The 16,188-nt window shown below is 39.3% G+C and overlaps 1 protein-coding gene across 4 annotated transcripts in view; it reads right to left on the bottom strand.

The window, feature by feature from the left end:
- Positions 1-16,188, bottom strand: part of LOC139104110 (fatty acid synthase-like) — a 317,124-nt gene that overhangs the window by 263,923 nt on the left and 37,013 nt on the right. For all 4 annotated transcript variants that reach the window (XM_070659343.1, XM_070659342.1, XM_070659341.1 and 1 more), the window contains exon 2: positions 7,264-7,508. In XM_070659343.1, coding sequence (XP_070515444.1) covers positions 7,264-7,508 — 245 coding nt within the window. The remainder of the gene's footprint in view (positions 1-7,263; positions 7,509-16,188) is intronic.

Genomic DNA, 16,188 nt, shown 5'->3' on the forward strand with positions numbered 1-16,188 from the left:
GTGTGTGTGTGTGAGAGAGGAAGGGAAGCTTTGTAGAGTTTGTAACCCGAAAGAGAAGTCAATGAAAAATATCTAAATCTAATCTAAATTAAGATCTAAAAAAATGTTTCATATAAATGTTTTATGGTAAGAATAGTTTAATTTAACTTGTGCACGACCGTACGCGTGATCGGAGCACGCCACGCACACGTGCTAATGCCAAGAGTGGCCAGAATTGACCGTCGTCTAAGGTATTATTACGGCATTAACAATTAAATAAAAAAAAAAAATGATTTGCAAGATAATACACCATTTATCAGTTTAACGCAGTCACTCAATACAGAAGATAGACAAATGCTACACGCACAGAACGCGTGATCAGTCTCGGCACGGAGCGCATTGCAACGGACGAAATGGCGCTAGAAAATCTTCGTATTTTCGTGAATTTTGCTTCCAATAAAACGCGCGGCGAAGAACTTGACGAGCGTTGGGTGCACGTCCGACCGGACAGACAATTTCGCGCGCGAGAGCGGGTACGCGAGAAGCCAGAAGATTCGCGACCGCGGAAGCACGTTTACATTTCGTGCTGAGACACATTTAACTAGAGAGAAAGTAATACAATTACTATAAATAAAAGAAGCAATACCAAATCTAACCAAATCAGAACTTGGCCACTAATGCAGAATGAAGCACGCACTCGCGGCAAGCTGCACCGAAGACCAGCGAACCGGAGGCTGTCGAGAATCCGCAGTAGCGGCGTAATTGCGAAAATACAAGGTAGAGTTAGTTGCGCACAGTAACGAGTCGCTTCAGCTACTAAAGGATCGGCAAGTTGACGGAAGAATTTCGATAGACGAGCACCTCGTCGTACAATTTCGGACAGAATCAGTATTACATGCGGAACTCACGTGTGCTCCGATATAAGCATTAGAGACGCTTTCAATATACCGGGTAGCAGAATCGCGAACATAACTGTAGTAATAAAATAAAAAAGTTTGTATAACAATTAAACAAACAAAATTTATTAAAAAAATTTTATTTTTTATTATTTTGTTACTGCAGCTAAATATAACAATTTTTACCATAAAACTTTTGTATGAAACATTTTTTGATATTTTAAATAGTTTTTGAGATATATCGAAAAAAGTATAATGCGGTTTTAACTTTGAGGGGTAGTTTCACCCCTTAAAACCGAATATTTACAGCTAATATTATTTTTTTAATTTATTTAATATTGATCCTTAAATGTGTGCAAAACTTCAGATTTTTTTAATTTTTTATCTTGCGAGGTTTCCTTGTTTGTGTATCGTCCCGTGCAATAGTAATTCAGTGTCACTCGATGTTTTGATCGTTATCCTGAGCCAAAGGTCCAACCGACAGACAAGAGCGCTTGACATAGACGGAACCCGTTTTACTCATTGGTACCTAATTTGAAAATTACTTAATAAAAAAACATTTAGTTATAGTATTTTGAAAAGCTTTCGATGCCAGCTACAACACCATCAAATAAGTAATATGGGTTTCCATTTAAGAATTTAACATTAATTTTAAAATAACTTACAGATTCGATCTCAAAGTCAAAGTCAAGGTCATTGTCCGTTATCGTCCTTAAAAACTTTTGTATATACCATCTTTCAATATAATACAGTATTTCTGTGATATTTGAATAGGTTTTTTAAAATGATACATCTTGTATACACATATACACTTGTTGCACCGTAACCGGGTGCATAGAATCCGTCCTCCGGGACCGTCTGATTGTACGGGCTTTGAGTAAATAAAGTCGTCTTTTTGTTGAATATAAAATATGTTGTTTATTTGCTTGGTTTACCTTCCGTCGCGTTACACAAGTTTGTCGCAAATATAATTACGTGCCGCTTGTTGGTTGTAGAACTGACTTGCACGAGCATTATATTGACGGCTGTTGTGATGAGTCAGCCAAATTTGCGGAAAGCGACGACCGGGTAACCGGGTGCCTTCCATTGATTTTATGGTGTGGCGGAAACGCTGATTTGGTTTCCGGATGTACTCAACAGATTCAATGAGGTTTGGTAATCTGCTGAGTATCATATTTTTATCTGGCACATGATGTGCCAATACTCGAGCCTAGGAGCTCGGGTTACAATACACTCAATAACTAACGTTACACACCAACTCATCTAACTATAATTATTATATTTTTTTCTTTAAGTTTAATTTTTAGATAGATAGATAAATATTTATTATTTCTTTGACCGAATTCGATGTAATCATTTTTCACCAAGTTACGCAAAGTTAAGAGAAAAAATTGTTTCTGTCTTTAAATTTGCTTTATTCAATAAAAATGATTGCAATGAGCTCGTTAAAAGCGCATTTTAAAGCTAAGACTCTAAGCTTTTATTTACATTTTAACCCGTTAAACTGTGATGTCTGAATCATGCCATGCACATCGCAATCTCGGATTTTTTATTAATAAATTTACATTCTATCACCTTATTATTCGACATAAAAAAAATAACCAAGCATAATTCTCATTCAGTTATTTTAAAGTAGATATTCGTAGTTTTATTATCACTGTTTAAATTTATTTTTATTTTCAGTATGTACTGTTACGTGACGGTTTTCGCTGCCTCATCGCAGCTCCCCGCGATTATCACAGGACGCAGTAACGCCCGGCGGACCCCCGATGTTGTAGAGCGTGGAGCTGGAAGATTTTCAGATTCGATTTGCATTTTATTTCTTTTACTAATCGCAACTTTTCTTTTACTTTTTTTTTTTCTGTTGTATCAAGTCAGACGGGGGCTTCTCGTCGAGCTGAGAAAACTAGGATGGCGAAGAAGCACGAGGGGAAGAACCAGAACAACGGTGGTAAAAACTGATTGAGCGGAGGAACTAGATATTTTGGAGGCGCGTTCCGACGCCCGGGACCGCACGTGGGGCCAGGCAATCGGGACGGAGATACCACGAAAGTAGTTGGTGTCCGGGGCGGGAGACTACCCTCCCGGAAAACATCTAAGTTAGAAAAAGCAAGGAGAAAAAGCCTCCCGCGGGAAAAATGCTTGGCGTGCCACGGCAAGTAAAATTAGAAATCACACCGAGTTCTGGATCGGGGCGAGGCAGCAACGTCGATTGCCTAATTCACAGAAGAGTTTCACGAAGGCAACGGCGTCCAGAAAAAGCAAACCGCAACAACGCGCGCGGAAAATGCGTAGAACCCCCTATATATGCTCTTCTGCCGAAATCAATCGCGATCTTCGTTCTCTTTCGTGTCAGCGTGAGTTCGGAACAAATCGAGCGAACGAGGCAAAAATCGAGAACGAGGGACTGAGAGAAAGAAAAAGCGATGACGAGCGAGACGACGATGCCCACGAGAAGACGAAAAAGTTAGTGAGGACAACCATCCGCATTTTGCGACCTAATTTTGTAAAATCTTCTACTTCTTGGGGAAACGGTAGCGTGTTCATTTGTTGCCGGGCCGTACTTGTCGCAAGGCCACCCGAGGCTGTCAAAGTCAGCGGAAAAATCGCACGAAAATATCGTAGGTAAATTTATTGTGGTAAAATTTGAGTGGGCTCAAGCGCGGTCGACTGCTCCTCGCGATATTACATCAAACCATTTGTGTTCAAATTTATTCAGACATATAGGGATCGCGTTTGCAGGTGCGCACGGAGAACTCTTGGCAGAGGCCGAGGTCGGTGACGATTCATGACAATAGCATCGGAACGACGTACGACAGTTTAAATAAGTTCTCGCGTTTTCAATTTCGAGTAAACGCGTCGCGTGTTCGGTAAGCGCGTGGTCTGCAACATGTAGGGGCGCCTTGTGCGTAAAAAGCGCCTTGCTCAGCAGAAAATTGTTAATCTCTTCGCGAGATTTGAGTTTGGCCTCTCGATTGCGTTAACAAAAACACGTCATTTACTCGTCAAATATTTTTTTTGTTTTTGTCACGTTCTTTCTATAATAAACAATGTTCTTTTTGTTTTTAGTGTTAATTTCATAAGATTTATTTAACAAGATACAGATTATCTTCCCGACAAGTTCTCCCGGTTTGAGTCCGCCTTTCTCCGTTCGGATGAGCAAGCCACCGCACACGACTAAGGTTTTTGGAAGTCTTTTGGTTTGAGTGATACAGCGAAACCCGTACCTGGCGCCAATTAAAATGTTGACGCAATTCGCTCCGCCGCTTGTCGGGATAAAGACTGGGGTTTTTCAATACTTACTCAACGTAAACGACATTGTGTGATTGTACGGACACTAGTCGGATCAATGTTTTGTTTACATTTGGAAGCATTTTCCATTCATTCTCAAGTTGTACTGCCCCAAGAACGTACAGTTTCCTTTATGATAGAAAAGTGAGTAAAGTATTTATTTATAAAATGCGGTTACTAAATCAAGTTCAGCGTGCGCAAATAATTGCACTTATGAAAGAAGGTTTCTTTTAGTCCTACACTGCAAGACAACTTGGCATAAATCAGTCAATAGTTTTTCGCATTTGATCTGGTTATCAAAAAACAGGAAATTTGCAACTACAACAAAGACAAAATCAAGAACGCATTTAAAAAATAAAAAAAATAATTTGAACTAAAAGTAATGGTAAATTTCTGTATACTTTGACATGTAAAACAACTGGAAAAATTTAAAAAAATATAAACATCTAACTTTCCACAAGGGTTATATGTTAGCCGAGAGTGCTTGACCGAGGCGGAAAACACTGTACCCCGAAAATTGCGGTAGTGCAAAAATATTAATGCGGCCCTGCTTAGCGCAAAGGTTTCTGGAAGAACGCGATTATCTTGCACGAGGATTTTAAATCGCTCGCTCTTCTGTCGCTGGACAGAATGTTAACTGATAACATCTGTCAGTTGTGTTCGGGATTTCGACGCAATTTAATTCACTACGCTAATCTGTTATACTGTTATCTTAAGTTCTGTTTTGTTTTTAATAAAGTTTGTTTTCTTTGTAAAGAGTGTCTGCTATCTTTCTAAACGCAAGCGTGAATTTAGAAGTCGCGAGCTGGTAACCAGATGAGTGCGCAACTTTCGAGCCAGAGCGCAATAATATATAGGTGAAATAGTGGGCCGTTGTTGGAACACCGAGAGAATACTTGTCAGAGACAAAATTTGCTCTACCTTACAAACCTTTTCTATACGTTTAAAAAAACGTTGGAGTGCAACGTTTTTCAAGTTTCCACCGGACAGGTGTTCTGTCCGGCGTCCGGCTGATGTTCGACCGAAACGATGCCGAAATGCATCGTTACACAAGTTAACCATAAATACGTGCGTTTTACCAAAGAAAACTTTTTCTCTATAAAAAAAAAACTTTCATCTAAGCATGCATAAACACAGCACACTTCTGACCCCGTGCCTGATAGTTTGGAAGTTACAATTTCTCTTACTGTATTCCATTTTCTATACTAACTCCAAGCTCTTTCCTTGGTTATTTATGAGCAGTATTGTTCTAAAATAAAATAATCCAGAATTCGACGTAACAGAAAATAGAATATGTTATATATGCGTAATGGTATTATAACTTGAGCTTTTAGTAACAAAGGCTTAAGTATATCTAGCAAGTTTCTGCATGTATCAATCAAATTGCCAAATTGCAGAAGTTTGCTGATGAGGAAATCGATACACTCCGATTTTCATGCCAAAAACAGTGTGATCAAAAAATAAACAAATAAACTGCACAAGAGTGAACTACTAGACAACTTTATTTTACAAACTTATTCTCCATTTTGTGATCAACCCGTTGATCCCGGAAAACAAATTCCCCAGCACTGGCCATGGTGAAACAATAGCATATCCCCAAACTTGAAACGACCTGACTATCTCGTGCAATCGAATGTCGGGCTGGCGAGCGAATACTCGGGGCGCTCGTCGAAATTCAGGATTCGATCGTAGTGTAGGTCCGAAGAATGCACCGAGACGAGGATGTAATTAACAAAACAATATACTTTATTATAAATAACTCGGACGAACGCTTAGTAAAACGCCGTCGTTACAGCTAAGTACAATATGCGATATAAGATGCTTACGCGATAATAGAATTTGCGGATGGTCGCGATAATCCCCGCATATTACAATATTGGCGTGTCGCGTATCGGTGGGCGCGGTGATCGATGGAAATCGCAACGGAACGCGGATCGAAGTAATGCCCTTTTCGGGAGCATCGGTATTTCGCAGAACGCGGGCGCCGATCAGCGGGCGTGATTCCCGTTATAATAGGCGGGTACGCGTGACGTTAAGTGTACGAAAAGCCGCGGTTCGGTAGGTGCGGTTCGGTGATAATATACGTCGGCGCGGATGACCGATACCGATGCGTCGGTGTAGTCGCGGTTCCCGAAATACGCAGAATGTACAATGCATCTTGCCTGGCGTCCCTTATCCGAGAGTGCTCGGCCGAGGCGGAAAACACTCAACCCCGAGGATCACCACGATGCGAAAGAATTCAATTGTCCGGCTTATTCGGATCGCAGACGTAGGATCGAGAGTCCTCGAAAGAGGCGGAGTGCGCTCCACCTCACGAGCTAGTCGTGCGAACGGCTAAGTCGGATTGATTGGATTAAGAGCGCCAGGAGTTCCTGACCAAGATGAATTTAGCATCACCCCGTTGTTTGTGTTCTCGGTGGAAAAGATCGGTGGTCGTGCTCGCTCGAAAGCGAACGGAAAAAGACGGCCTCGCTGAGTTTCGACATCGCCTTTTTATACATAAAAAAGAATGACGCCGGGTTTCCGGGCTCAGCGGGGTTCGTGACGTGTTCCGACGCGTGGCGCCGAGACCTTGGGAAGCGGCGCGCTCGGAAACGACGAGCCTCGGCGTCGACGGCGCGTTTCGGCGGCGCTCGGAATAATTTGATTAAACCCGCGTATGAACTTAGCCGCGGAACGGCAGCAAGTATTCTGCCGTTGTACATTGCGTTTACGGCAGTTTTATAATAATGTTTGGGGCGCACCGCGTCTCTGGTCCCCGCCGGACGGTGTTATGTCCGGCGGCCGACCGATGTCGTGGCCGGAACGGTGCATTGCCAGGTGCACCGTTACAAACTCACAATTCTTATTTTTCTCACTATTATATCAACGCTATGCAAGTTCGTCATTCACTCCAAGAATTTTTTCATATCAATAATCTGCCCTGTCATTATGCTTCGTGACGGTTGCGGCAAGCTACAACGCAGTTACAAAACCGTGAAAACCGAAACGTTATAGTGGATATGCATTATTGACAACAATGTATATAAAATTAAACACATTGGTATACGTTGATATTTGTATTTTATTTATTATATTGTATTTAAATATGTCTTACCTGAGAAGTAAATAAAAAATACGGTCGAGACTCACATATCGAAATTGCTGTTATAACACTTGTTCTTGTTTTTCGTAACTCTTTAGGATTCATACCGGCATCGACAACTGCTTCATAAGTATGTTCCAATAACATTCTCATCCCTGGATCCATTATATGAGATTCTGTTGTAGATAAGTTGAAGAATTGTGAATCAAACTTGTTTATATTGTTGATCACACCAATTCGTTCAGGTGCATCATGAACTATAATTGTGTAATAAACGTATATAGTAAATAATTGTAAATAAACGTGTATTATAAGTAATTAGTTTAACAAAGTACACAGAACAAAATCGGATACAATTACAAATCCTATTATATATAACAGTACGCAAACGTTTTGTGAACATTTCGTTTCAAACCGTGTTAAGTATGCAATTATCATACAATCATGATCTCGATAGCCGTGTTTAATCTTTTAAACTTGTATTTTGATATGAAAAAAAAGATCACTATATTTAAACTCAATTAGCTAAATCAAAAAATTACAAAGAAAAGTTTATAATTTTACTATTCGTTAAAAACTCACCAATATTACTTAACACGGTTTAAAACAAATTTTTTATGTGAATTTTTGTGAGGTATAAACATAAAAACAATAAAAGTACTATACAGGGTGTCCCAGATCAGTGGACGATGCCGAAAATGATAAGTAGATTTAATCGAATTAAAACGAAAAGTCCTGTACCATTTTGAAAAATTCTCAATAGTTTTCAAGAAAAAAATTAATTTATGTACGCGTAAGAGCGACGAGAAAGCGTGGACTGAGTGAGCGCGACAGACGACGGTGCCATTTCTAGTCATTCGCCTGTCGCGCTCACTCACGCGCAGCTTTCTTGTCGCTCTTACGCTTATAAATTTTATATATTTTAATTTTTTTCTCGAAAACTATTGAGAATTTTTCAAAATGGTAAAGGAATTAATTCGATTAAATCTACCTATTATTTACGGCATCGTCCACTGATCTGGGACACCCTGTATAAACATAAAAAAACTACTTAAGAAAGGTTATATAAACTGTTCCAATTTCAAGGATTTATTCAAATTTCTCAAAAAATGTTTAAAACAAAAATTATTTGGCTCAAAAAAAGACATAAGACGACGTTATTAATTTAACCTACTAGAGTGATCGTGTCAGAAACATGTAAAAGTCAAAGGACCCCGCACATATTTTATGGAAAATGGCTCTCGGTTAAATTTGCTCAAATTTTGCTATCTTCTAGAATTTGTTATTTTGAACAAAAGTTTCTATGGCCGCAACAAGATCTGACGAGTCGTTTTTGCTCTATAAGGGTTCAAGTATCGGTAATAATAGTTTAATCGTATACGTATATGAGACTATTTTTACTATTCTTTTCAAATTACAGTACTTTTTGAGTTAATTGTTAAAGTACAATGAAGTTCCCAGCTTTTAGCATTCCAGGATCAACGACATGGACGAGGCGGGAATCTGATCTCTCATGTGTACATGTACATGCGCATATATACATGTAGAGTAGTTCATCCGTAACACAAAACTATTTTTTTTTTTGTGCTAAATTTCACTTTAAAGGGATGAAACCACCCCTTACAAATAGAAGGGTTATTTGCTTTTTTCGATATAACTCGAAAACTATTTATGATATCAAAAAAAGTTTTATACAAAAGTTTTATAGTAAAAACATGTTGGCGGAGGCCACGAACTAGCTAATTCCAGATCCCGCGCCGCGACCGCCACCGATCGCCTAAGAAATTTAGCGCGGCAACCGTCCATCGTTTCTAATTTACGCGGGCCGACCATCCGTCCGTGGCGTGTAGCGCGGACCGCCGTAGCCGGTAGCACGGGCCGACCACCCGCCCGTACCGCGCATCGCCACAGACCGCTCGGAAGAGGGTTTCCCCACTCTCGAGCCAACCGGTATATAAGCCGGTCCAAACGCGAGAGAAGCACCTTTTCCTCGCTGGAGAGCACTCCAGCAACCGATTCTCCAGGACTTGGGCGCTTCCAAGCCTACCTCGACCGGGCTCACCCGGCTCTCGTAACCGATACCGCTACCGCCGAGACTCGGGCGCTCCCGAGCCTTTTCTCGACCGGGCTCTCCTGGCCGTTGACACCTCGACACCGAGACTCGGGCGCTCCTGAGCCTCTCCTCGACCGGGCTTACCCGGCCTTTGAAACCGCTGCCTTTAGGACTCGGGCGCTCCCGAGCCTCTCCTCGACCGGGCTCACCCGGCTTTTCAAGTCCGCTGCCTTTAGGACTCGGGTGCCCCCGAGCCTTTCCTCGACCGGCCTTTACCCCTCCCGGCGCTGGACATCGCAGACGACTTGGTACATTGCGTTGCCGACTCGCGGCCGCGTAATTCTGTCCGTGCGATCTACTTTGTACATTGCGACCACATAACCCTGTCCGCGCTGCACGGCCTGGTCGGCCCACCTTGTATATATACGACTAGTAGGGTAGCGGACTCTCATAGTAAATCGGCTCTTCACGTAGACTGTTAGTTTCAATAATTTGCTGTACTATTAACGTTAATTTACTTTTCTTTTGTTTCATTTTGTACTAATTCTGTTCCTATTTTCATTTATCTTATAATAAATTACTTTACTTTTACATTATGCACGTTTCGGTTCTTTAACTCGAACCCCGGTTCCTGACGAGCTTTCCACCGACGAAATTACCGTGTTACAAACAACTATATTTTACTGCGGTAACAGAATTAGATAAAAAAAATTTTTTAACAAAATTGTTTATAAAATTATTAAAAAAAATAAATTTTTTAATTCTATTATTGCACTAAAACGGAGGCGTTTTTACCATAAAACTTTTGTATAAAACTTTTTTTGATATCTTTAATAGTTTCCGAGGTGTATAGAGGAAAGTGAAAAACCTCTACACATGAAAATACTTTATTTCCGTAAGAATTATTTTTGAGCCCCGACTAAAAAATTTTTAATTTATTTGTTACTCTATATGCGTAAAGCTTCTCATTATAAATACAAAAATTTAATCAGGGTAATACACTCAATAATAATAATAAGATTTCCATCAAAAAAAGTTAGAGAATCTTTAAATATTCAACATTGTAAAACTTTGTGTGCAATAATTCATCTTTAATATAAAACTTTTTTGTTTGTGCTTCAATTAGAATGACTGATTATGAAATTGAAAGTGTTGGGATTCGTGGTTAAATAAATATATTTGATTTAACAATCTTTATTTTATTATCCTTTTATTACAAATGAAGTTGTTTCTAATCTGTCTGACTACCGAATACTAAAACTCTATGGACCGAGACAGTCCTTACTACATGTGTGCGTAGTGGGAGTTCTTACTCTATGCTTTGTGCGGTGTTTCGCTGATTCAAATTATCTTTCTTAATTCTTATCTTTATCGATCACTTTCTTTTGTTCCGTTCTTCTTACCTTCACATAATAACCACACACACTTACACACATCATAAATTTACTTATAATCTAACAGAAAGTAAATGTGAACTTTGCGCGATCTATCGAATGACGAAAAATAACAATAAAAATGAAACGGAGTCAGGTAGTGTTGATAACCTTGTCAAACTTTTTGATTAACTTGATGCGGGTGTTTCTGATTCTTGACTCTTAAAATATTAATGAGGAAATTTGTATAAAAATGTAACAATGTTTGAATTATAATTTCTATAAATTTGCATTGTTTTTCATTTATTTAAACAGATTATTTGTACGTACTTGAAACGTTTACATTCACTGTTTGTATATACGTTTCATAATTATATATTGTAAGAAATGTTTAAGTGTAAAACGGTAGATATGCTAAAAATTACGGATTTTAATTAGTACAATAATGGTATTCTTCATAAAAATGTTTAAAACAGAAATATTCACCACACCATGCACAGCGTATAAAAGCATCCATTCCAAAAATTTTACATTTAGGTATATGTTTTTTATTTTTAAAGTAACAGAAATCCACTGGATTTTTAAATTCTCCAGGATGCGTTTCTACATATCCGTTTTTAAACCAAGCATATTTAATAAAAAGATTTTTGAACCTAGGTGAAAAAAGCTGATTGTGCGTTAGTAATTGCAACTTTATCACGAGGCACAGTAGTGCCTCGCGCCAAGTATAGGCGCAGCGTACTAACGTGCCTATTATACGCGAGACGCATTTTAAAAAATTCGTACATGTTTGGATCTCGACAATGGTTGAACCAATCGCTTTCTACATAGGTTCATTGTGTGGATTAGGGTCGATTTATATCATAAAAGTGCTTTATTTTTTTGCTACGTTCTCTACAAACGAAGATATCGCGATGTAAAGTTTGCTTGCAAGAGTAAAATCATATTTTATCGTCGTCGTCGTCGTCGACAACAAAAATGTTCTTTTCGTTTTCGCGCCGCTAGATGGCATGGATTGATTTATCGACTCTGTTTCATTTATCGACTGTGTTTATTGATAAGTGATAGCGTAATAAATATTTATTAAATATTGCAAATTTATGTGAAACCGTACAAGCATGAACCTAAGTTTGTCTTAATACTTTTAACTTTGAATAATTTTTTTAATAAAACCTTCTCTACAAAAATATTAATACGATCTAAATTTGAAATAGACTTTATAATTTTTATTAAAAAATGCGCTAATCAATTTTAATATTTTTATAATAGTTGCAAAGCAGTTTTTTCTGCTGTGTGAACAAAGCCAAAGATTTTTTTCGAAAAACTCAAGTAGTGATAAACAAAACTAAATATTGCAAACTTATATAAAAACGTATAAGGCGTCAATGAGGCGTCAAATGTAATACTACAACGGAGAGACGAAAAAAATTAATTTGGTGCGTTTTACGAGTTTGGGCGTCGCTGGGGCCCATTCTATTTTCTATAATATTACAAACACATGTCGAACCGTACAAGTGTGACACAAGTTTACCCCGAACTTGTTATAACATCAATTTTATCAAACATTTTACTAAAAAGTATCAATCGTACAGCAAAAATAGATAGAACAAAAAACGTGTGTTTTATGTACAAACTTATATATAAAGGAACACGTTTAGAAAGCGATCGGTCAGACCGTTTTGAGATCCAAACATCTCAATAGCTCAGAATAAAAGATCTTTAAATCGAAAAAAAAAAAACAAAAAAAAATTAAAATTACAATACAAGATAAAAAAAATAAAATAAAAATATTGAATAAAAAAAAATAAAAGAAAAAATAAGAAAAGAAACATAATTCTAAAAAGACAAAACAAAAATGCCGATGACTTAAAAAATATGTATAATATAACAAAAATATTGAAAATAGGCATTGCAACAAATTTTTTGCCGTCCCACTTTTACAGATTGCGGACTGTTGGATGTATTTTAAAAATACTCTGTAATATACTGTTCAAGATTGAAGCAGTAATTTTAAAATTGTAAAGGACCCTTCCTTCCTGAATTTACTTTCTAAAACTTTAGCCTTGATCACCCGAGTCTATTGTCATAATGCGTCTGCTGCAACGCACATGACACACACATGATAACCCGTACGTGCCCAATCGCGGTTGGCAACGAGAATATCCCTTCGGGAAGACTCGACTTCTCGAAGGTTCTCCTTTGTCTAAATAGCAAAGGCGCAAACCGATCGCGCGATCGGAAAAGGCAGTCTTCAGCTGGCTTTCGTAGCAAACGCATCGCAGCATCGCATTTTTGCATTCCTTTTGCTTTAATCCGCCGAGATTTCATTAGCTATACAGTAAACATTAAACTCGCAGCAGTTAATTGCATAATAATAAATAAATAAGATCCGATCTTAATAATTCGCTAAATTATTATTTTCAACCTCACCGTGCTTGCGTGATCATATACATTCAGTGTGGTTACAAAAATCTGATGCATAGCACATCGTAAAAAACAAAATTATAATTTGAGATTTTAAAGATTTGGTTTCGCAGCGTCAACTTTTTTTTTTTTCTTTACATTATCTCTTTAGTTTTATAAAGAGTACTTATTATTAAAGTACACATTTTATGTTCTATTTTGGGGGAGTCTTTTTTGGGGGTTATTTCTTTACGTGAATGCATAATAGTTTTTCTATAAGTTTCTTCAAACTTTTGCAGTACATATTCCGTCATAAATGCAAATTTGTCTGCATTTGTTCCACCCTTCTCTATACTCATTTTCCATCTATGTTGCTGTTGTAACGATTTTACTTTGCGAAAACGGTTTTGTACACTATTTAAAGTTTGACTGTCATTTTTCCGCTTTTCCAAAATTCAATAGCTTTTCTTTTGTAATGAAAACCGATTGTTTTACCTTCATCATCAATAATGCATTCTTCAGATTCAAATGTGTCTTTATTTCTTTCTGTTGATGTAATATACTCTACAACTTGTACTTCGTGCGGTTCTGATGGATCAGCGAAATCAAGCATGTAATCATGTTCAAATGATAATATGGAACGTGTATCTTGACATTTTTGTATAATGTCACAAATTTCATTATGTACACAGACCACCAAAGATAGCATTCGGCGGTACGCTAGTCTCTCTGATCTGAGGCAACGGCGGTATACGTGTGCTAGTGCGTCACGCTTCACACAATGAAGCATGCACGTGTGCCGCGGAGCGCCGAGGAGATCGAGAGAACGGGGGAAAATGTAGTGGTACGCAATTTGATGCTTTATCCTTTAGAGAAACGCGTGATGGAGAGAGAACGCTATAGGTTAGGCACGGGATCAAAGCGGTATACAATATCGCTCTCGCTCGCACGCGTTTGTTTAGATGCGAGCGTTAAGGACAGACATATATGCTGCTCGAACGCTGGCATTTCGTCTGTTCTTTCCGCATACATCACGTGCGGTCTGTTCTTTCCGTATATACCGCGAACAATAATATATCCACGTGCACCGCGCGCCGACATAGCGTTTAAATGTAATGAAGTAAAAGTCATTTAGTAATGACATATTTTGAAAGAAAATATGTTTTCTATTTACTTAAACTGAAATTAAAATTGAAATAATTTAAAAATGTTTAACATAAAACTTATTTTGTTACATTTTATTTTTGTATTTAATGTATTAAGATTTAAGATGATTTATCATCAATTTAAAGTAAAATTAATAAATTATATATTAAAATGGCCATATAATAATATTGACGGTACTGTCTTGAGAAAAACTAAAAAGCAGTACTCACATAAATTCGCTGAACTGTTTCTTGGATTTGAGTGTGTGCTGCTTCACGATTTTCAATTGTTAAACATGCTACGATTGTTTATCACTTTTCGTGGTTTTGCGAAGCGAAGCGGATGCGAAGTGATTATTGTGATAGTGAATATTATTAATAACGAAATGGCTCCAATTTTGTGCTCAGAAATTCGAGGACGAATTGTCGGACAGTGGCAGGCGGGAAGATCGGTAGCAGAAATTGCTGCTAGAATTCCGTGCTCTGAACCTACTGTTCGACGATGGATACGACGATTTACTGAAGACGGAGATCATGCTTTGCATGATCATCGTACAGAAAATTGCCGTGCTCGTATTACTACAGCAGAAGGGGACGAGACCATCGTCGCTCGCGTTGTGGATCGTTTTTTGGCACCGTCCAAGAGGCGATCAACGCAGCAGGAGTTCAAGTGTCCGCGAGTACCGCCCGGCGACGTTTAAACGAAGCCGGGCTATACTGCTATCGTTCCGCCCACAAAATTCCGTTGACTCTTGGTCATCAGAAGCAACGGATCGCGTTCGCGTTAGAGAATTTAGCGACGAGCCGTGCGGATTGAGAATCCACGATATGGATCGATGAAAAGATCTTCGTATCGTGTAATGACTACAGGCCACACGTATGGCGTTCAAAAGAGCAACGGTTGAACCCGAATCACGTTGTGCCTCTCCACAGAAGTTGAAGGAAATCGTGTGCGATGTGGGGATGGGTATCCGGTACTGCAATCGGAGAATTGATACACATTCCTGAGAAAATAAACTCGACAGTGTATATTCGCATACTGGAAGAAGTTCTTCCTTCAGTACGCGTAATATACCCTGAAGAGAATTTGCCAATTATCCGATTAGTGCAAGATAATTCCGCTGTCCATACGTCACGTGAAACACAAGCGTGGTTCCGGGATCATCCCGAGATTCTTTTGATTGACTGGCCAGCTCGTTCGCCCAATTTGAATTTAATAGTGAAACGACCCGTTTTTGTCGCGGAAACCGAATATCGCTCTAGCAAGCTGGCCCCGGAGCGCTCGTCGGGATCCCAGGATTCAGTTGGGAGGGTCGTTAGATACACTCGAGATTGAATTAAACAATTAAACTAGATTTATTATAGGTATCGAAATATGTACAATGAGAAAACTGTTACGTTGCAATAATCGGGTATGATTGACAAGGTTCGCTGACGCGTTTGACGGATACGCGTTTACATTTATTATTTACACGGTGCCGAGCTGTCGGTCGCTCACCCCGCTGAGTGAGAGCGTCGTCGGCGCGAGCGGCGGGAGTGAGACGGAGCGCGGTGTTTATACGCGAAGCGTTACCCGAAATTTAAAGCGGCGTCGCGGAACAATTATTTGACGGACGCGGAAGATTGCAACGGACGCGAACGCGTGATAACGATAAAAAGATAGGAGGGTAGCGCCTGTAAAGCGTCAATCCACCGAGATAGCTTGGTCGAGGCAGATAGATCTCTACCCTGGTGTTCTCGACGGCGCGAAAGTAGCGTGAGGATGCCGCACGATAATATAACTGCTCCCGGGACCGAGAGTACTCGGTGGAGGCAGTGATCTCTACCCCTCGAGCCGGAGAGTACGTATTTATGGTGCGGACTGGAGTGAGCACCAGGAGTGCCTAGTCGAGGCAGAGCTCGCTCTACCCCGTGACGATTTCTGCTCGGAGTCGGAGTCGGTGTTCGCTCGGAAGCGAACAGA

This window comes from Cardiocondyla obscurior, linkage group LG07 (genome assembly GCF_019399895.1).
Source record: "Cardiocondyla obscurior isolate alpha-2009 linkage group LG07, Cobs3.1, whole genome shotgun sequence".
Classification (NCBI taxonomy): domain Eukaryota; kingdom Metazoa; phylum Arthropoda; class Insecta; order Hymenoptera; family Formicidae; genus Cardiocondyla; species Cardiocondyla obscurior.